General features: G+C 58.2%; 1 protein-coding gene across 8 annotated transcripts in view; it reads right to left on the bottom strand.

The window, feature by feature from the left end:
* RAP1GAP2 (RAP1 GTPase activating protein 2) overlaps positions 1-19,077 on the bottom strand; it is an 89,261-nt gene that overhangs the window by 13,963 nt on the left and 56,221 nt on the right. For 6 of the 8 annotated variants that reach the window (XM_014962877.1, XM_014962948.1, XM_014963037.1 and 3 more), the window contains 8 exons: positions 9,813-9,897; positions 4,103-4,138; positions 3,352-3,396; positions 2,772-2,804; positions 2,229-2,438; positions 1,590-1,693; positions 958-1,036; positions 410-463 (listed from right to left, as the gene is read on the bottom strand). In XM_014962877.1, coding sequence (XP_014818363.1) covers positions 410-463; positions 958-1,036; positions 1,590-1,693; positions 2,229-2,438; positions 2,772-2,804; positions 3,352-3,396; positions 4,103-4,138; positions 9,813-9,897 — 646 coding nt within the window. The remainder of the gene's footprint in view (positions 1-409; positions 464-957; positions 1,037-1,589; positions 1,694-2,228; positions 2,439-2,771; positions 2,805-3,351; positions 3,397-4,102; positions 4,139-9,812; positions 9,898-19,077) is intronic. The other 2 variants (XM_014963363.1, XM_014963440.1) reach the window with 1 other exon arrangement.

Genomic DNA, 19,077 nt, shown 5'->3' with positions numbered 1-19,077 from the left:
AACCCGTCCCACCGGGTTTCGAGCAAGCCCTCGGGCATCAAACCAAGATCCAGGTTGGTTTTATACCCCACAGAGAGTCACCTTTCCCTCCTTCCCCATGGTCCAAGGGCAGACTAATACCAAAGTGCCGTCAACCCTTGGTGGCTGTTTGACAGAAGGAGACAGTGGCACACGTGTGCCATCAGATGGCCATTAGCCAACCTCTGCCCAGACACACAGCCCCCCACTTCTGCTCTGCCCACGTCCCCTTTGCAGCCGGGTACAAAGGCAGGGATGCGGTAGAAGGACGCAGCACAAATATCCATACTCTGTATCAAAGCAGCCGTTGAATCTTGGAGAAAAGAGGAGAGTTAACCCTACCCAACCTGCTCTGCCGAATACGTGACTGACCCAGGGTAAGTCACCTCACCTTGGGGTACAGAACCGGGTTGAACTTCAGCCCAGAAGCATCGTCGCAGAAGGCCTGCGGGCAAGGGGAAAGAGCAGTCAGTGCTGGTCCCTGGACGCACGGAGAAGACACCCCTGTCCTGCTGAAACCCCGTGGCAAAGCTGCGAATGTCTTATAAAGGAGCCAAATCCAGCCCCCAATGTCAGGAGCCCTGTCTTTGCATCCTCTCATTGGGATGCCCAGAGGCCTGGCTAGTTCCTGACTGAGGATACAGCAAGACAAGTCCCAGGTCTCTCCACGGGTCAAAGGTGCTGCCACTTCCTCACCTCTTCCAGATACCAACCAGTGACCTGACTGGGATCAGCAGGAAACCAACAGCGGGGCCAGCATGTACCACCACCCACCAAGTGCCCCTGGACCTGAGAGCCCAGGTACTACTGCCCAACGCCACCCAACGCCATCAATGCCACCCAACGCCACCAACACTGCCCAACACCACCCAATGCCACCCAACGCGCCGGGTGCAGCAGCCCAGGCTTTGCTGCAGGTCCCCCAGCCCAGCATTTCACCTTTGCAATCTGGGGGATACTGGGGAGCTTGCTAAACCCTGCCAGGGGGATCCTTTCATGCAACGTCTTCACTTTGGACCTAGAGAAGGAACAGAAAGGAGCAGACATCAGGGGGTGCCCGAGGCAAAGAGACGGGGCTGCAGCCCCCCGACTCGCCAGCCCCGTGGGGTGCACGCAGCGATGCTCCGCCGGCTGCTGGGAAAGGATGCTCTGCAGAATTTGTTGGGCCTGGTTAGTAAGCAAAGGCTCAATTTTTCTTCTCATCTCTGTAGCTCTTAAAATATTCATCGTTTGGAGAGAAATGACACAACGGTTCAGACACGCTGGGTCTTGTCAGCTTACGGAGGGATGGCGATAGATGCGGCTGGCATTATCCCGTGTCACGGGGAGGTTTACACTCAGTTTCAGCGGGTTTAGCAGCAGATCAAAGTCTCGTGTTCGTTATCAGGGGTCAGGCAGTCCCAGTGTGGAAGCAGTGAAAGGATGATGGTGCTGCCCCCCACCCCTCCCCGAGCCCCTCCGGGTGCGACAGCCCCCATGCTGCTGGCCTGGCTCCGGCATCCACAGTAGGAACAAAATAAGGGACTCCCAAAGAGAAAATATTTTGTTAAAAAGAGCTTTTTTTCCCATACCTGAGTATAATCCTTAAATATTCCGTGCCATCTGCCTCCTCACACTTAATAGACAGGATCAGATTTCCTAGGCTGCTGGCTGTACAATAAAAATTTAAATGATCCTAGAAATAGAAAACAGGGCATTAGGGGTGGGGGAGGCAGCTCGTCGATGGTGAGGACGCTGCCCCACACCCCGGCTGGGAGCGGGGTCTCATCTGCCCCCCCGATACTCTCCCCCCCCCTCAGGGGTACCCCCTCCTCGCGGGGGCCAGGGCTTTAATCCCTCTGCCCATGGACTTTAGCACCCTGCTCTCAGCCCTGCTCAGCAGGAGGAGAGGATTACAGTGCTGTGGGCAAGGAGGGGGGGCAGGCGGTGGCTGCCCAGTGTCCCCCAAGTCTGGCCGAGCCCTGGGTCCCCGCAGACGGGCAGCTCAAAGCCCGTGTCCCCACCCGCCGTCCTGGGGGACTGGGGGCAAAGGCTCTCTGCACGGCCATCACCACCACCACTGGTCACCCACCGGGCCCTTTCTCCTCTTCTCGCAAAGAGGCAAGTTGCAAAATTTGCCCATTTTCCTCCCAGTTTTAGGATTTTTTTTTTTTTTTTCTTGGGGGTGTGCAATTTTCAGCCCACAGCTCGTCCCCGGTAGCGGCACCCACCTTCCCCAGAAAATGCTTCCTGTAGGCTCTGGCCTCTCCTTTGCACTCCAGCCTGTAGCCGTAGGTGCTGGGGCTGAGGTTCTCCTCCTCCTCCTCACAAATGCTGCTGTCGGACGAGGTGGGAGTGCCCAGGTTCTCCGGGTCCTCGATCCAGTACCCCCCGAACTGGGGCAGGATGATCAGCGGGTAGGGGCTGCCCTTCTCCAGGATCTGGAGGGACACGCGCCCATGAGGGGTTGGCAGGACTGGGGTGCAGATGGGGAGTGCAGGGGCTTGTCACCCTGGGTTCCACTCCATCCCCCCATCCCCAGCCCCTCCAGCAAAAGCCCCCAACCGGGGACTGTGGGGGGCAAATCCAGCTCTTCTCTCTCTCCTAGAAAAGGGCATGTGCTTCCGAGGAAAAGCAGCAGCCGCAAAGGTGGGGAGGGGGAAGGTGCTTTATGCAGCTCCTCTCGGGGACAGGTCTCCCCCTGCTCCCCTGCTATCAGCAATTTTGGGAAGGCATTCACCAGAAGGCAGTCAAGGGCGGTTCAGGGCACCCACCTCATCAATGCTGGGGTACGGGATGTAGTCTTCCTGGAAAAAGGAATCAAAACACGGCGTGTGACCATCTGTTCCCCACCAGCTGTCCCTGAACACCACAGCCCTGCACACCCAGCCCGGGAGCTGCACTGGTCCCCCCCGCCCCGCACCCGGAGCGATGCTCCTGTGGGATGAGGCCACCGTGGGCGGTGATGGGCACGAGCCCCGGCCGCGGTGCCACCGTGCTGCCCGGGGGACACGGCCCGGGGACCCCTCCCCACTCGGGGTCTGCAGGAAAGCTCTGCAGCAGCAGCAGCCCCGTTCCAAAGGGGTCCCCAGTACTGGTGAAAGCTTCCGGCAGCAGAACCCAACCCCTTCCCACAGCTCGACGCTGAAACACACGGGTTTGGACACAAAGCTGGATTAGGGATTTACAGGCACCGCTCTCTCATCTTTGCAATTCAATCAGTGCCTTCTTTTTAGACAGCATTTAAATCCTTTTTAGTCCTTCGAGTGACTGTCTTTGACTACATGCATAAAAGCCCTGAGATAAGGGGGGGACACTTGAAGAGATCCACACAAGAAATAAAATTCAACCAACCTTATGTTTTTGGCTTCCAGTCCTCTGTTCTTCCAGTTTTGGTGCCTGTTTGGAACAAAAAGAATACATGGAGTAATTAAGATGCTTTCAACTACACAGATGAAACCAGGAGGGTATTTTGCTTCATGGAAACCACTCTGACAGGAGTGGCATGAAAGGGGGGGGTTTCTGCCTGGGAGGAGCTGGGCAGAGCTGCCGGTGTGCCAGGACAGACCCCATGGCGGGGCTTGGGCTCGGCAAAACAAAGCTAATTTGTGGCTAACATGACGTGTGGCTGGGCAACAACCTCGGTGTCTGACAGTGCCTGGCCCAGGCAGGAGCTCAGGGACGGCAAACCCCACTGGCACCCACCCGTGCCACAACGGGGGGCACCCTGAGCACCACACATCCCGGCACCGGGGATGAGAGGGGACAAGGGACATGCCAAGGGACACCCTGGTCCCCTGATCCTCCTCCTCAAGCAGATGCTGATGTGTTTTAGTGTGGGACAAGACAACACCTTGCCCTGACCCCAGGGGCACGGAGACACTGCCGTGCTCTGTGCCAGACACTGCCATGCTCTGTGCCAGACCCTGCTATGCCAACCGTGGCTCACACCGCGCCGGGGACCACAGCGACCATCCACAACCAGTCATGACCCTACAGCCCCCCCCAGCACGTTCCATGTACGAGGTGCTGGGACATCCCTGTCCTTGCAGCCTCTGCCGCGTGGGGAACCTCCCGCGTCACCAGCATGCACGCTGCGGCTCACCTGCATTTTTTCCAGCATTTCGAAGAATTCTGCAGACTGAAAAAAGAAAAGAAGGATTTAAAGGAGACAGGAGGTGAGCCAGCCCAAGGCACACCAAGTCAGGGAAAACAGACCGCCCCGTCCCACATTGGGCACCTGGCTCTGCCCCTCGGGAGGAGTGGGAGGAAGAGACCGGGTCCATCCCCGCGGCGAGGCTCCGGCAGGAGGGTCAGAGCACACAAACAGCAGCAATAAGCCCTCCTTTGGAAAGGAAACCAGCCCAGACTGATCCAACCAAAAAAGCAAACAAATACTCCGGAAAGTGAGACCCCTCCACCCCACCATGCCCCTCACCGTGCCAGCTGTGAGCCCCGGGTGCCACGTTTCACCGGCTGCGGGAACGCCGGCAACGCCGCTGCCAGAGCCCTGGGCTGCCCCGCGCAGGGTTAATGGCCTATTTGCCAAATGAACTAAAGGGATTAGCGAGCCCTGGGCTCCAATTAAAAACCCTGTGTGTCTGGAGAGTGGCTGGACCCAGCAGCCAGGGTGTTCTCCTGCTCCCCAGCACCCGCTGCCGCCCTCCCTGCACCTTCGGAAACGCTTTGGGGCAAGAACCAAACCCAGACTGAGAAGAGCCTGTCCCACCTCTCTCCCCACGTCCATCCTGCTCAGCCATGCTTTCCCCTGGGACAGGGGGGCTCAGGAAACCCCACTCCTGCCTTGCCCTACCTGCGCTGCCCGAGGAGCCCCAGTCCTGTCGGTGGCCACTGCGGGGTCACCCCTTCAGCACAGCAACCACCCAACCTCAGCTGGAGGATCCTGGTCCCTCATCTGGCTCCTCCTGCTCTCGAGTACATGCAAATATATTATCTAGTCAAACTACAGCTGTTAATGCTGGGGCACTCCCAGTAAACTCCTGTCATAGTTTCAGCTGGGATACAGTTAACTTTATTAGCAGCCGGTATAGTGCTACGGTCTGGATTTGGGATGAGAAATACTTTTGATAGTACAGTGGTGGTTTCAGTTGTTGCTGAGCTCTCAAGGCCTTTTCTTCTCCTCACAGCCCCACTGGTGATGGGCTGGGAGGGGACATGGCCAGGACAGTGACCCCAAATGACCCAAGGGACAGATTCCCAGATAGGAAAAAACCAGAGGAGGAGAAGAAGAAACGAAAATCAAAGACCAAGGGAAAATCTCAGAGAGATTTCTCTTTTAATAAATGTGGTGAGCAAAGGTTAGTTTTATGGCCCGAGCAGCCCAGTGACTGCTCTCAGCTGCACCCGCTGGGATGGGGAACGACGCTGCCCAGACTGGCGGGGACTGCCCTGGCTGGGGATACACCCTGCCCCAGACTATGCCCCGTCTTTATCTACCTCACCTGCAGCAGGAAAAACGAGCCCCGGGCTCAGACGAGCTCTGTGCCCAAAGCTGGGAGCAGTTTAAAAAGACTTTTCCTTATTTTCAGCTCGGTTTAGATTCCATTTCTCTCTGTGATGGACAAATGCTCTGTTGAGTCAATTGGAACAGTTTCCAGGTCCCGCTCTGCCAGGGTGGGGGCCAGAACCAGAGCAGCCCCGGACCCACCTGCTGGAGGAAATTCCAGCAGAAAACTCATACAGGTATTTAGCAGAGCAGACAGCAGTCTGTGCCCTTCAGGGATTTATGCATACTTGAGACCAAGCTTTACAGGGCCACAAATATTTTGGTTAATTATAGTGGAGACAATCAGAGCTTTGTGACGCCTGGCAGGAAGCAATGTCACTGGCCATGGGACAGGCTGCACTCGCCCCCCTCGGGTCGCTGAGGCTCCAAACTGAACCCCCAACTGCATCCCAAATGCAGCCAAAGCAACGCCAGCGCGGGCAGCGCTTCCCCTGACACCTTGGGCAGCACAAACCTGCCCGGCAGCCTGTCCTGTCCCAACCACCTCAGAAATGCAAAACGCTCAATAGCAGCTGTACTGTTCCCTTCCTGCCCTCGTGTCCTCACCCCTGGCTGCTGAGCCTGCTACCCTGGCAGCGTGAGAGGGGACGTACCCACACATCCCGCTGCTTCAGCACAGGGAAGTGATGATTCCTCCCCATCAGCACCTGGCCAGACCCTGGGTCCAAAGGGAGTGTCTGGAGCACACAGTGTCCATCCCACCCCCCCAGTGCCCCAGGGGTGAGTTTAGGGCGCCGGGACCTGCGGCCAAGGAGCAACCCCAGTAGAAGCTGCAGCGCAGACGGTGGGTGCCCCCTTTGAAGGGTTCTGAAGAAAATGACACCCAGAAGGAAAACCCTGCAGCAGCAGGGGCTGCCAAGGATGGCACATGGCAGGGCAGAGCCCAGCACCCTCCCCGACTCACCCAGCACTCACCAGTAAGCCCCGTAAGAAATCCATCATCTGCCCGGGTCCCCCCCCTCCCCAGCTTGGCCATCGTGCCCCACCTTCCCTCGTTAATGTTTCTCCAAGGCAGAGGCTCGGCAGCACCACAGCTTTGTTATTTCAAAGGGTGGCTGCCCTGCGAGGCCAAGGGCCCCAAACTGGTTGGGCAGGAAGCGGTGAGGGCTGGCAAAGGATGGGCAGGCGTCTGCCAGGATGCACGGCCCCACGGGGGGATGCATGGACCCATGAAGGGGCTGCACAGCCCCAGGGGGAACGTGCTGCATCCCTCGGGAGGGCACTCACATGGGAGAGCTGCAGCAGGAACCAGGTGCTGGGCAGGAGACAGAAAATCCAACCTCTCCAACTGGAAATCCGTGTGCACAAAAAAGTCACAGCCCTTCAAAGGAGCTGAACGAATCCCAACATCAAATCCTCTCAGAGTCAGCTCAGGACAACCCATCCTGCTGACCCAGGAGCTGTGGACTTGGCATAGCACCTACAGCACCTTCCTGTCCCACCAATGCCCAGGGAGGAGGCAGGACACGACTGCTTTGGCCAAAATGCCAGCATGGCTGTGCCACAGCATGGGCAGCCCCAGCTGCCGGGGACTCGCTCCCGTCCCTGCTCCCCCTTTCCCCTACCCACCCCTTGTCCCTCTCCGTGACACTAAGTCTGGCACAGATCTCCGGGAAGCACCTTAAAGTCTCCCAAGAGCAGGGCAGAGCAGGATGGGCACCGAGGACACTGACCAAACCCACTCCCACCGCAGAGCATCTCCTGGCAGGCTTGGCCGCGCCAGCGTGGAGCCACCACCTGGGACCCATCACCCACCCCCACAGCCCGGGGACCAACCGACCTCTCCAGAAGGACCAGGTCTCTGGCTCCCAGCCACAAAGCCACCCCAGCTCTCCCTTTGTCAACCTGATGGCTCCTTAATCCCTGCCATCTCCCCTTCCTGCCATCTCCCCTTCCACCTCCTGAATGTCAGCAGGTACCTACCAGCCCCTGCCTCTCCGGAGCCGACGCGGCTGCGAGCAGGGTGGCAGCAGGGCCACAGGGCAGCTCCAAACAGGCGGACGCACAAACAAAACCCAGTGGCTCCCGGACAGCCCCCAGCCTGAAGGAATTATTCCCGTTTGGCACCTCTGGAGCTCCCTGTGCCTGGCAAAGCAGTGTCCAGGTAAGGCGCAGGACCCCCCTGTGCCGCTGCCCCGCCGGGGTGCCAGCGCGGGCGGCTCGGCCACGGCCGGTGCCGTGGGGACGGAGGGGAGGAGGGAGGGAGCACATGCTGCGGGCACCCAGCTCTGCCTCGCCTTTCCAAAAGGACAACCTGTACCATCTGCACGAGATTCTGGAGCCCTTTAATCCTGCTGCAAAGCAGAACAAATCGGTAATCGCCTTTTAATTGCTTTAATTACGTGATTATAAAAACGAAGAGCCAGCGGTGAAACCGGCAGCCTCCAGCCGTGCCCACGGAGGGCAGACCCCCCCGGGTGTCCTCAGCCAAAGCCATGGCTGGTCTCTCCCCCCGGCACAGCCCCCCCAGCCCCCCATGGGCTGTGTGCCTCGCGGTGGGAGAGGGAATGCCCATCTTTGAGACGCAGGGACAGACCTCAGCGCTCGCTTTTGGGGAGCTTGTGTTACCTGGAGCACACGGAGTCGCATCTACACACTGTTTCCATGCCAGGCTTTCCATGGGTTTCCCTGCCAAGTTTCCCATGCTGAGGGAAGCCCCAAGCTGGAGTTTGGACATCGGTGAAGAGCCTGACCTCCTGCTGACCACCCAGCTCCAGCTGAGGAGCAGCCGTACCCCCAGCCTGCAGCAAGCCTGGGGTCTCCCCCCGTAGCCCCCCCTGCAGCAGCACCCAGGCAGGGACCATTGGTGGCCACCTCCACAACCACACAGCGGGGCTCAGCCTGCTCGGCTCTGAGGCTCATTAAAAGGCAGAATTTCCATTTAAACATGATGAGGCCAAGGGCAAAGGCAGACCCTCTCAGGACACAGGTGCTGCTGTACACCCTGGGAAGGCAGGAGGCAGCACGGCAGCAGGATGAGCCCCGGGGATGCTGCGGTCCTGCAGCACTCACGGTCACAGAAAGTCCTGCCTGAGCTCCAGCCAGGTGTCACCAAGCAATTTACCACCTTCCTGCACGGCAAAATAAATTGCTTCACCAATTTGTTTCCTCCCGCAGGGCAGGCTGGGGATGTGGAGCTTGGCTGGGACAGCCCACGTGAGGAACACGGACACTTGCTGCGGCACAGGATCTCCCCCGAGGCACGTCCCCACTCCCTCCATCACTCCAGGCTTCAACCCACCCCCCAGAATCCCCCCCTCTGCACCCCAACAAGGTGCCACAGCTCGTGTCACCAGTGCAGTGTGAGGTCCTGGCTGCTTTGTGTACCCAGGTCAGACACAAAACCCTAAATAAGCCAAATTGTCAGAAGCTCCACTAATAAACTCCTCCAACTCAATTCTCTATTTCCAAGCCCGCTTGTTCCTAACAACCATTCAACCAGGTTCGCAGCCACCTCACAATCTTCACGTTCATCTCATCTTCTCCAGCTTAATGAGTAATTTCCCTCGTGGCAGCGTATCGAGCGCTCTGCAGCAACCCGGGGGAAGAGCTACAATTCCCTTTGTCTTGAAACTCTGCTATCACAGAAATTCGGGTTACTCTGACCGAAGGTACTTGTAGTGAACTCCTGCTGTGTTTTATCCTGTTTAGCTGAATTAGCTCTGATGCTTTGCCCCAGGACAGTGCTCGGCACAGGGCTGCACACCCTGCGCTCGTGTGAGCGAGATACCTGGGGCTGCCGAGGTGTCTGGTCAACCCCGGCTTGAGCAGGACCAGCTTCCAGGTCTGACCAGGTCGCTCCTGACCTTCTCCCGTTGGGTTTGGGAAAACTGCAGGAGGGGCAGAGCCCTGCCGAGGCACGGGCAGAGGGGGAGCATCGTGTCCCACCACCTGCAAAAGGCAGCGGCCGAGCGGTGGGTCAGACCCTGCCAGGGACTGTGCGTCACCGTCTGCCTGGGGCTGGCAAGAAGCCACCCCCAGGGTGCCCGGAGGGGTTATCAGAGGGATAACAGCGCTGGGATTCCACACCCAGCCTGGCATCGCCGCTCGCGGTGGCGTGAGGTGAGGAGCAGGAGCAGGAGGGGGCACGCAGGCCCCGCCGCCGCCGGGGGAGCGGGAACACGCCGCGGGCTGAGCTCCAGAAACCACCTCCTGCTGCTCCCTCGGGAACAGCCCCAATCCGTACAGCCGCTGCGTTGGAAGTGCTGCTCCTCACCAGCTTGGCTTTCCAAAAGCAGCACCTCGGCTGGACCGCGCGCCCACGGCTCGGCATCGCCCGCGCACTCACCTTCATGGTCGGTGGGGCGGTGAGGGGGGGTGACAGCGGCCGCTCCGGGACGGTCACATCCGTGCTGTTCAGCAGCTCCTGTTTCCTGAAAAACCAAAGGCAGGGGTGTCAGCTCCCCCCGCGCCCCCAGCAGCAGCGCGAGGCGGGAGATAAGGGCTTATCTCCTCTGGCAAAGCCGCGGGCGTGTGGGCTGCCTGTACAATAATACCTCCAATCTGAGAAAAAATGAAACAGACAACATAAAAAGATGATAAAAGTCATCTGTAGAGCCCCGTGCCCAGGGCGGGCCGGGACCCCTTGCTGCCCCACCAAGTGCCCGGGCTCCATCCCGGGGAGCCCACCGGAGCCCGGCTGCGGGGCTGGGGTGCTGGGCTGTAGCAGGGACAGCAGGAACGGGTTTCTATGACAACCCATCCCCACAGTTTCCCTCCATCTGGCACCTCTCCCTGGGCAGGATCCGTGGCCGATCGGCCTCCCGGGTGCCGTGGACGGCAGAGGAGGCTTCTGGCTCGATGGCGCCAGCATAAAACCCGGGGACACCCCGGCACGGGCTTGGCAGGACCCAGACAAGGGCAGCTCTGCCACAGGGCACCCGAGCGCTGAATTCGGAGGCAGCAAAAGGTGTCATGAGGACACGAGACTCCAAGGAAGTCAGGAGCAGCCCCCGTGCCACAGACCTGCCATGAAAGCATCACACAAAAGCCCCCCAAACCCTGAAAAGGCACAACCCCAGCCTCCCCACTGATCATCTGATAAAAACACCCTGTCCCGGTCACACCAACGGCTTCCCAGGCAGACGACCAAGCCGCCGCTCGCAGCAGCGCTGCCAGATGCTACTCTGAGAGTCTGAAAATCTGAGATTTAATTTAGTTTCCTCTCCTCCCTGCCTGGTTAGTCCTGCAGAAACCGGGCCAAAATGTCCAACTGTTTATCTCGCAGTAACGAGGTTTGGTTCCCATGGCAGCCCGCCCCAGGATGGCACGGCACAGCGGGCACAGCAGCCGGGCACCGATGCCCGCCGGGGCCTTCTCCAAAGCACACAGCTCCTGCCCCAGGGTACCCACCCCACCTCCTGCAGCGCCTGCCCTCCCCACACACCCCACTGCCCCCCTCCTGCCCCCCTCAACCAGCCCCGGCTCTCGTGACAACAGGTGACAACCACATGCTGGTCACGGGGAGGCTTCGGTGCCCGCAGCCCCTCCTCGTCTGGGCCGTGCGCTGCGGGGAGGCAGTGAGGAGGCAGCGGGGATGTAGGAGGGAGGATGCAGTGGGGAGGCAGGGAGGATGCTGTGGGGAGGCAGTGGGGGTGCAGCAGGGAGGATGCAGTGGGGAGGCAGTGGGGAAGCAGGGAGGATGCTGTGGGGAGGCAGTGGGGAAGCAGGGAGGATGCAGTGGGGGTGCAGCAGGCACCACAGGTGAGTTTTCTACAAGACACGGTGGGACCAAAGCCATAGCCTTGGCTGCGCCAGCGAAGGAGCGGCTGTCGGGCTGCCTCCCTGCTCAGGCGGGACCGAAGCGGAGCCCGGGGAAGGCTGGCTCCTGCTCTTCCTGCCCGTCTGCACAACAGCTGACTGCTGTTCCAGCTGAGACCTGACTCCACCTCGAAACACACAGATGTACACGTACACACACACACACATATCCGTGTGCCTGTAGACAAGCATTCAGGAGAAAGCCCCCTGCCCGCTGTGGGTCGCAGGAGGTCACCACAGCCTCCTGCCCGGCCGCAGCCCCTCGCTGCGGGATCCCAGCCAGTCCCCACTGGGATTTGGCATCTCTCCCTGTCGCTGCGGGCCCAGCTTCACGGCAGAGCAGTGGAGAGCAGCCGGAGCCAGCAGTGCCTGGAGCCCCGTCCTGGCGGCCGGCACCGTTGGGTTTGGCTGGGGGCTGCCAGTCCGTGCTGTGAATGGATGCACTGCACGGACGGGGACAGGAGCAGCAGGAGCTCGGCACCTGTAACCAAGGGAAGGGAGGGACCAACGGGACACAGATCAATAGTTCTCATTAGTCAACCACCAAGGAACAAGAATTAATGGACTCTGGTGGTAGCCAAGGGAACACTGGCTGCGGGTCAGGGGGAAATTCAGGGCTGGAGTTCAAGCCCATAATTCTGTCCCAGAGGTGTGAGACCAGCCCAGGTGGGGCACAGGGGACCAGCACGGCCGGAGGAAAGGGGACGCTCTGGGCTGCAAAGCCATGGAGTGGAGCAAAAAGCTGCCCTGCAGCTGAGGGGTGAAGGCAAAGCAGGACCAGCAGCACCCGTCCCCGTCCCCATCCCCACCGCAGCCACAGGGCACCGAGGGCCGTGCCTGCAATGCAGCTGGAGTCACGGGGGAAATACCCAGAGGTTTCTGTCCAAACATGAATCTGGACCAATGACTGACATTTGACATTACATTAAACCAATATATGTCTTTTTTCCTTGGTGTTTTTTAAATTAGAGCAGGTCAAATTCACCTTACATTATCACAGTCACATTTAAGCTCTCAGCATCTTTCAGTTTTTCAATGCAAGAAACGAATTAAAACGATGTGGGATTGTGTATGGGCAATAGCAGAATTCATGTCCTGCCTGCCCTTACTGTTTATCGAGCTCCTTCCCTTTCTCCTCTTCACGAACTCACCGTGACTCCACTGCTGAAAAAATGCCCAGGATGACAGATTTTTACTGTTTGCTCTTTGACTTTCTAGGACACTTAGCCTGGTCTGCAGCAAAGCACTCATCCTTTGCTCTCCTTGCTTTGAACCCTGAGCTCTGCCTGATTGCACTAATCTGCACAGTGGCCTCAAAGGCATAAAACGTATCAGACTTTGCAAAGATTAAAGTTACAGGGATGCACACAAATAAATTGATTTGATCTGGGGTTTGTAACAGGTTGCCATAGCATCATATTCTAAGTATTATAAAATCACTCACACAACTTAACAACGTGTTCCTCTGTCACATGCCGATTGCTGCTTTGGGGCCAAACTGCTGGAACTGCTCCTGCAATTCCGGGGAGAGCAAAACAAACCCATTCACCAGCCACCGCCTGTAATTAGCCTCCGCGCGCTGGAAATACGTTACACGGAGCGGCAGCCACGGCCCGGGGTGATTCAGCCCGTCGTCAGCCGCGGGGTCAGGGGCCATCAGCCCAGTTCCCAAACAGATTACCCTCACGGGATGATAAATGAATCATGAGGAAGATCAGCCCGTCTCTATCTGTGCACCAGCTCGCACGAGAAGCGGCCCCCGGGGATCTCCCCTGAGGAGGCTGCCAGGGGCAGCGGGTGCCCGGGGGGGCAGCCCTCGCACCGTGAATCGCACCCCAACAGCCCCAGGGTACAAGTGTCTGCAGAGCCCAAACCACAGCAAAGGACCCCGGCGATCACTCTGGCCAGGACCAGGACCGGGGGACACCGTGCAGCTCCCCACGGCCCCAGCACCAGCTCCCACCCACAGAGGGGCACCCGGGAAGCGGCCTCAGGACAGTCGTTCCCCCCGGGGGCTTCTCTGTAAAGCCAGAGACCGGCTGGAGGATGCCATGGTATGTGAGCATCACTGTCTCTGCCGCCCCCCTCACCCCATGGCCCCCCTTGCCCCTCTGCACCAGCCCTCCTGAGATGCTCAAGGCTCTTCCCCAGCCCCCCCAGGACGGCGCAGGGCAGGAGGAGATCACATCACCTGCCTGAGCAGCCGCAGCACAGACACAACACAAGAGGGCAATGAGGAAGCAGGGAGAGGACAGGGTGGGGAAGGAGAGCAGGAACAGTGTGATGAGCTGAAGCCTGTCCTCAGCACGGCTCCAGCACGGCCTCTGCTGTCACTCCCCTCCCGGCACCGTGGCAGACGCGCGGCTCAAGGGCTGGTAACGCCACCAAGGGCCACGGTGCTGCGATCACTGCCCACAGGCAGCACCCAGTGTCTGCCCAGCCCTGATACCCCCGAGCCCCAGCGCAGGGACAGGGGAGAGCATCCTCCCGGGCTGCACAGAGGACACCCGCCTTCCTGGAAGGCAACCCAGGCATCGCTTTTGTAATTTTATTTCCTTGTTTTTCTCATTAGGCAAATCAGGAGAGAAGAAAGAATGAGAATCCTACATAGTAAATCTAATTAAGGAAATACCTTAATGCAGTTACCCAGACCCAATGTAGGGTTCCCTGACGGAGACCATGAGACCAGCCCTGCCATCCTGGCGAGGGTCCCCTGTCCCCCCCAGGGCTGGGGCTGCAGCCGTGGGGCTGTGCTGGGGGGGACCTGCTGCCACCAGCCCCCCCGGGAAGGCACAGCCCGTGCAGCCGGGGCTGCTGCCCCCCCATCTCTGTTTTTCTCATTAGGCAAATCAGGAGAGAAGAAAGAATGAGAATCCTACATAGTAAATCTAATTAAGGAAATACCTTAATGCAGTTACCCAGACCCAATGTAGGGTTCCCTGACGGAGACCATGAGACCAGCCCTGCCATCCTGGCGAGGGTCCCCTGTCCCCCCCAGGGCTGGGGCTGCAGCCGTGGGGCTGTGCTGGGGGGGACCTGCTGCCACCAGCCCCCCCGGGAAGGCACAGCCCGTGCAGCCGGGGCTGCTGCCCCCCCATCTCCTAAAGGGGGAGAAAAATGGGGATTTTTTCCCCCCATTTTGTGTGTGTGGGCACCGGGTTTGTAACGCTGGTGAGTTCCCAACACAGTGAGGGCAGATGAAGTTTTTCTCTTGTCTTTAGAGCATCCCTGATCGCATCCCAAAAGCGCCTACAAATTAATATCCTGAATTTGGTAACCCCATCGACATACTGAAGTTCTGATTAAAAGGATAGAGCCAGGGCTGCCGCGATCCCCAGAGCCCCCACCCCAAGCTCTCCCAGCTACACCCCTGCCTCCAGGCACACACTTCCCTCCTGCTTTCTCACTCTAAAGCCTAATGAAAAACTTCTAATGCATCCCACCTCCTTGTTCTGTTCCTGTAATTTACCAGACAGCTCCAAATTGACACGGTACGTTCATATAAATGACGCGTGGGAAGGGGAGATGTCAACATATTATGTGACACGGCAAAGTGTCTCGCACTCAGTGGTGAGCTCTACCTTTTGTTATGCCGTGTAAATTAAACACGGAGCATCTCAGGCAACGTTCATGCCCACGCTTAATTCTGCAGATAAAACCTGGCCTAAAGAGGTGCAAACCTCTCACGGCAACAAGTTCAGCCTGTCTAGATGCTGTATCCTTGAGAAGGACAGCAAAGATTACCCTGTAAATTAACAGCCGCTATTTTTGGAGCCATCATTTTTTTTGTCCTTGATGGGCATCACCTTGCCAGCTGCTCCCTTTTTAGTTTATTTAATATTCAGCGCCCCGTGTCTTAAGTTTTCACAGGGGACTGTGCTTCTGTATCGCTGCTCATCCTTAACCCGGGGGGGTTAAGCCCCCGTCACAGGGTGGGTGGTGGGACGGAGCCCCCGCCACGCTGCCCCTCGGCCGCAGGCTCCTCTCCATCCCGGCTCACAGCGAGGACTGAGCCTCCCGGGACACCCCACTCCCGGGACACTGGGGAGCACCTGCTGGCACCCAGGGACAGCCCTCAGCCAGCTCCTCACAAGTTGCCAAAAAAAACCCTCAAAAACGTGTTGGTCTGGGGGTTATTTTTTGCAAGAGAGACAAGGGCACTGCGCCGGGATGTTACACCTGGAAATCTGCAGTGGGAGCCTGAGCGAGGCACCTTACTCTGACTTTGAAGCTCTCCATCCAATCCCGGGGATCCAGGCGGGCAGGATCTCGCTGCATCATCACTCGTCCCGGGGAGGTCGCCCGCAGAGGACACGCGCTGCTGCAGGGCTCCCACTGCCACCAGCCAGCCCGGGGGGCACGGGAGCCCCCCCTGCGCCCAGCGCCGGGCTCTGGGGTCACACAGGGGCAGGGCAGGGCCCCACGTGCCACATCTTTCCCCATAAACTGATTTACCTCATTGTGTCCCGGGCTCAGGCTGGCCCTTCCCTGAAGCGTTACCGTCTCGCACCGAAGCCTGAGCCTCAGGAAGGAAAAAGCACAGCGTTTTCTGGTCCAGAATTCTTGCAATAAATCAGGTATTTGCAAATCCCCAGCCCACACCGCTGTGCACACGCAGCCTCCCCGACCGCGCCGCTCCCACCGGCGGCAACCAAAGCCCTGCTCGGAGCAAGGTGACATTTAACTGCCAATGAGTTTACCTTTAATTACTCCTCTGCACCAAGAATGCTGCTGAGGACAGTTCAGAGCGTCCCGCGCCAGCCGTGTGGGTCACTGCTGCGCCACACACTGCCTGTCCCGCGAGGGGACAGTGAGGGGGACAGTCCCACTTGGGGGGACAGTGAGGAGCTGGCTCCTGCTTTGCCTGTCCCTCTACAGACACTGTGTTCTCTCCAGCTGGCTGAGGATTTCCCCCTTGGTCTGGCTGGGAACGCGAGGCTCAGGGCGCAGAGAACGCTGGAAAGAGATTTCTGTCATTTACAGACAGAAATCAGAGCTGTCTGAGCTCACCTGCGGGAGCAGAGAGAAGGCAGTGATTTCCCGCAGCATTTGGGGGAACCAGCCAAAGCACCCACCGACCGTTTGAAACCAGAAGGCTCGTCTGATGTGGTTCCTGACAAACACGAGCCTTGGGCGGCCGTTTCTGAGCTGATTCAATAATTTGCAAATTACAGAGAACAGCTCCCAGAAACCAGCGCCTCCAACCAGAGGCAGAACCGACGCCGACGGGCGAAGGGACACTGTCCCCACCGAGCTCCTGCAGCAGGGATGGGAGGGAGAGGCCCGGAACATGGGGATGCTGCTCCGGTGAATGTCCCACCAACACCAAGGGGATGAAATCTGACCTCAGCAGCACTAAGATTTCACTCAATGGCTCCTGGAGACAGACTGCCCACGAGCAGCCCTCGCTGAACCCAACCATGAACAGCAGCAATAAAAGATATTTGCCTTATTCCCAGTTTCCTACACCCTCACTGAGACGGGAAGCGAGTGGGGGGTGCACCCACACTGAGACACCCACCCACCGGCTTCACCCCGGGAGAAACGGCCACCAGAGCATCACCTGCCTTGCCACACTCAGGAAAATCCATTTAGACAAAAATACCCAGCTCCAAATCCCGGGTTTGTGCAGAGGAACCGGAGCCAGTAGGAGCCCCGAGCCCACCTCAGCAGCCCCCCAGCCCCAGACAGTGGTGCTCGTCACTCTGCCCCCCCCAGCTCAAGGCACGGGCAGGGGCTGCGGGTGGGGGGGCGAGGTAAGCACCCCCAGCTCTGCCAGGGGAGCTCGGGGAAGTGGATTTGTTGTGCTGCACTTTGCTGGGTTGCTAACAAGAAAGGGACATGGGCCACCAGGGACTCTGCAGCTGCCACCGATCCTGCCAGGCTTGCATATGGCTCATGTAAAGCAAAATTCAATTGCAAATGCAGAACAAAGACCAAATGTAGGAGGAAAAAAAGAAAATAGGAGCAGGTGGAGGAACAGAGTCCCTTTTGACGATGCCGCTAGCAGCCCCTTCCTTTTCCTGCAGATTATGTCACTTTGATGGCCCTGGCAGCTTGCATAAGACGAAGCAGCCACCGTAAAGCGCTGCTTGAATTCTTGCAATCACTCCCATGAAGGTTCCTCAGTCCACAGCAGACGGGGAAAAAAGCCTCCTCAGGGTCTCGTTCTCCCCTTGAGATGTCTGTGTGATTCTCGTTGTCCTCAGCAAACCCCACAGCAGCAAGAACTGCGCTGAGAGCGTTTGTGCTCAACGTGATGGTGGTGAAAAAATTTGTAAAGAACCCCAGAGTGGCACATCACTGGGCAGATCTCCGTGCGAGCTCACAGCCAGAGGCTCTCTCAGCCCTCGAGTGTCACACTGAGCTCATTCACAGAAACCTGGTACCTGGGGAAGAGACGACTCTTTGGGAAACGTCTTGCTTGGTGTGACGGGTGGAGGGATGGCTGATGAGTCCCAGCAGGGATGATGTGCAGAGGAGCTCTGGGGCTCTGCTGGCAGCACACACCTCCCCAGCACCTGGATGCTCCCCACACACAGCACGTCAAAGTAGGAGAAGAGGCTCCAGACCATGGAGCGTTGGGGGAACACAAGGGCCCCAGCTGCCTCCAAGCCCCTCTGAAACACGCTGGCCCGTAGCTGGAGCCCAGGGGCCATGGGCAGAGCTATGGCTGGGATGGGCCTGGGCTAAACGAGCCAAAGGCACAGCCTGACAGTGGGGATGGGAATGGCCAAGCCTGACAGGGTACCCCAATGCAGCCCCCACACCCCGCATCCCACCAGGGCTGGGGAGGACAGGGGGCACAGCCATGGGTCAGGGGAGCATCCATCTCTGCTGTTTGCTCAGGACCACCAGGACCACGGGCTGGCTTATTCCAACTGTTCAGCCTTGATGAGCTACCTGAAACCCCAGCAAAGGAGAAGAACATACCCCAAAACAATAACAGCACGACACAAACTGCACGGGAAGGCCACTGTTAAGCCACACGAGTGTCACTAAAATCCTGCTCTCAAGGGCGCCTGTCGTCCAAAGCAAAGCACCTACAGCAGCAGCACCAATAACGGGGTACAGACCCTGCCACCCAAAACTGTGGGTGGAGGAAGAGCTAAAGCTTCATCCCCAACTGTCTCAGTCTGATTTTTCAAGCCTACAGATTGGGTGGGGGGGGGGAAAAGGGATACTTTACAATAAAGACTCCAAATAATCAATTCTTCATTCATACGGTTTTGGTACAAAATCACAAATTGAACACCAACAAAAAATAAAAATAAAATAAATAAATAAAAACCCCTGAACCCGCAGCAGCGCCCGCACCACTTCCACCCCGCACCAGAGGTATGCACACCGCCGAGGTTCGGATGCATATTTCTTACTATTTTTAACAACAAAAGTTGCCAGAGCAGCACAGCCCCGGAGGAGAGAGAACTCCCTGACCGAGGACGCGCCGCATAAATCAGAGCAGGGTAAAGCTTTGAAGCAAACACCAACTCCCCGTAAAGGAGCCGTGGAGGTGAGGGAAGGGGGGGTGAGGGGGGGGAAAGAGAAGCCAGAGCAGATGCCAGCTTAACACAATATTACAAACAGGCTATTTCCTCCAAAAAAAAAAAAAAAAGGAAAAGAAAACAACAAAAAAAACCACCACCACCACACCACAAAGTTGAACATAAAGTACAATCCGTGGCTGAGCCCATGGAAGATGAAACCATTTGCCAGCTGCTCCCCCGGCCAAGAGACAAAGCTGTCGACGCCGAGTTTCAAGGCAGTTTCTGCCCAAACGCCGCGACGCCCCC

Source organism: Calidris pugnax, unplaced genomic scaffold (assembly GCF_001431845.1).
Source record: "Calidris pugnax isolate Ruff unplaced genomic scaffold, ASM143184v1 scaffold45, whole genome shotgun sequence".
Lineage (NCBI taxonomy): Eukaryota > Metazoa > Chordata > Aves > Charadriiformes > Scolopacidae > Calidris > Calidris pugnax.
This window is presented reverse-complemented; position numbering and strand designations above follow the sequence as displayed.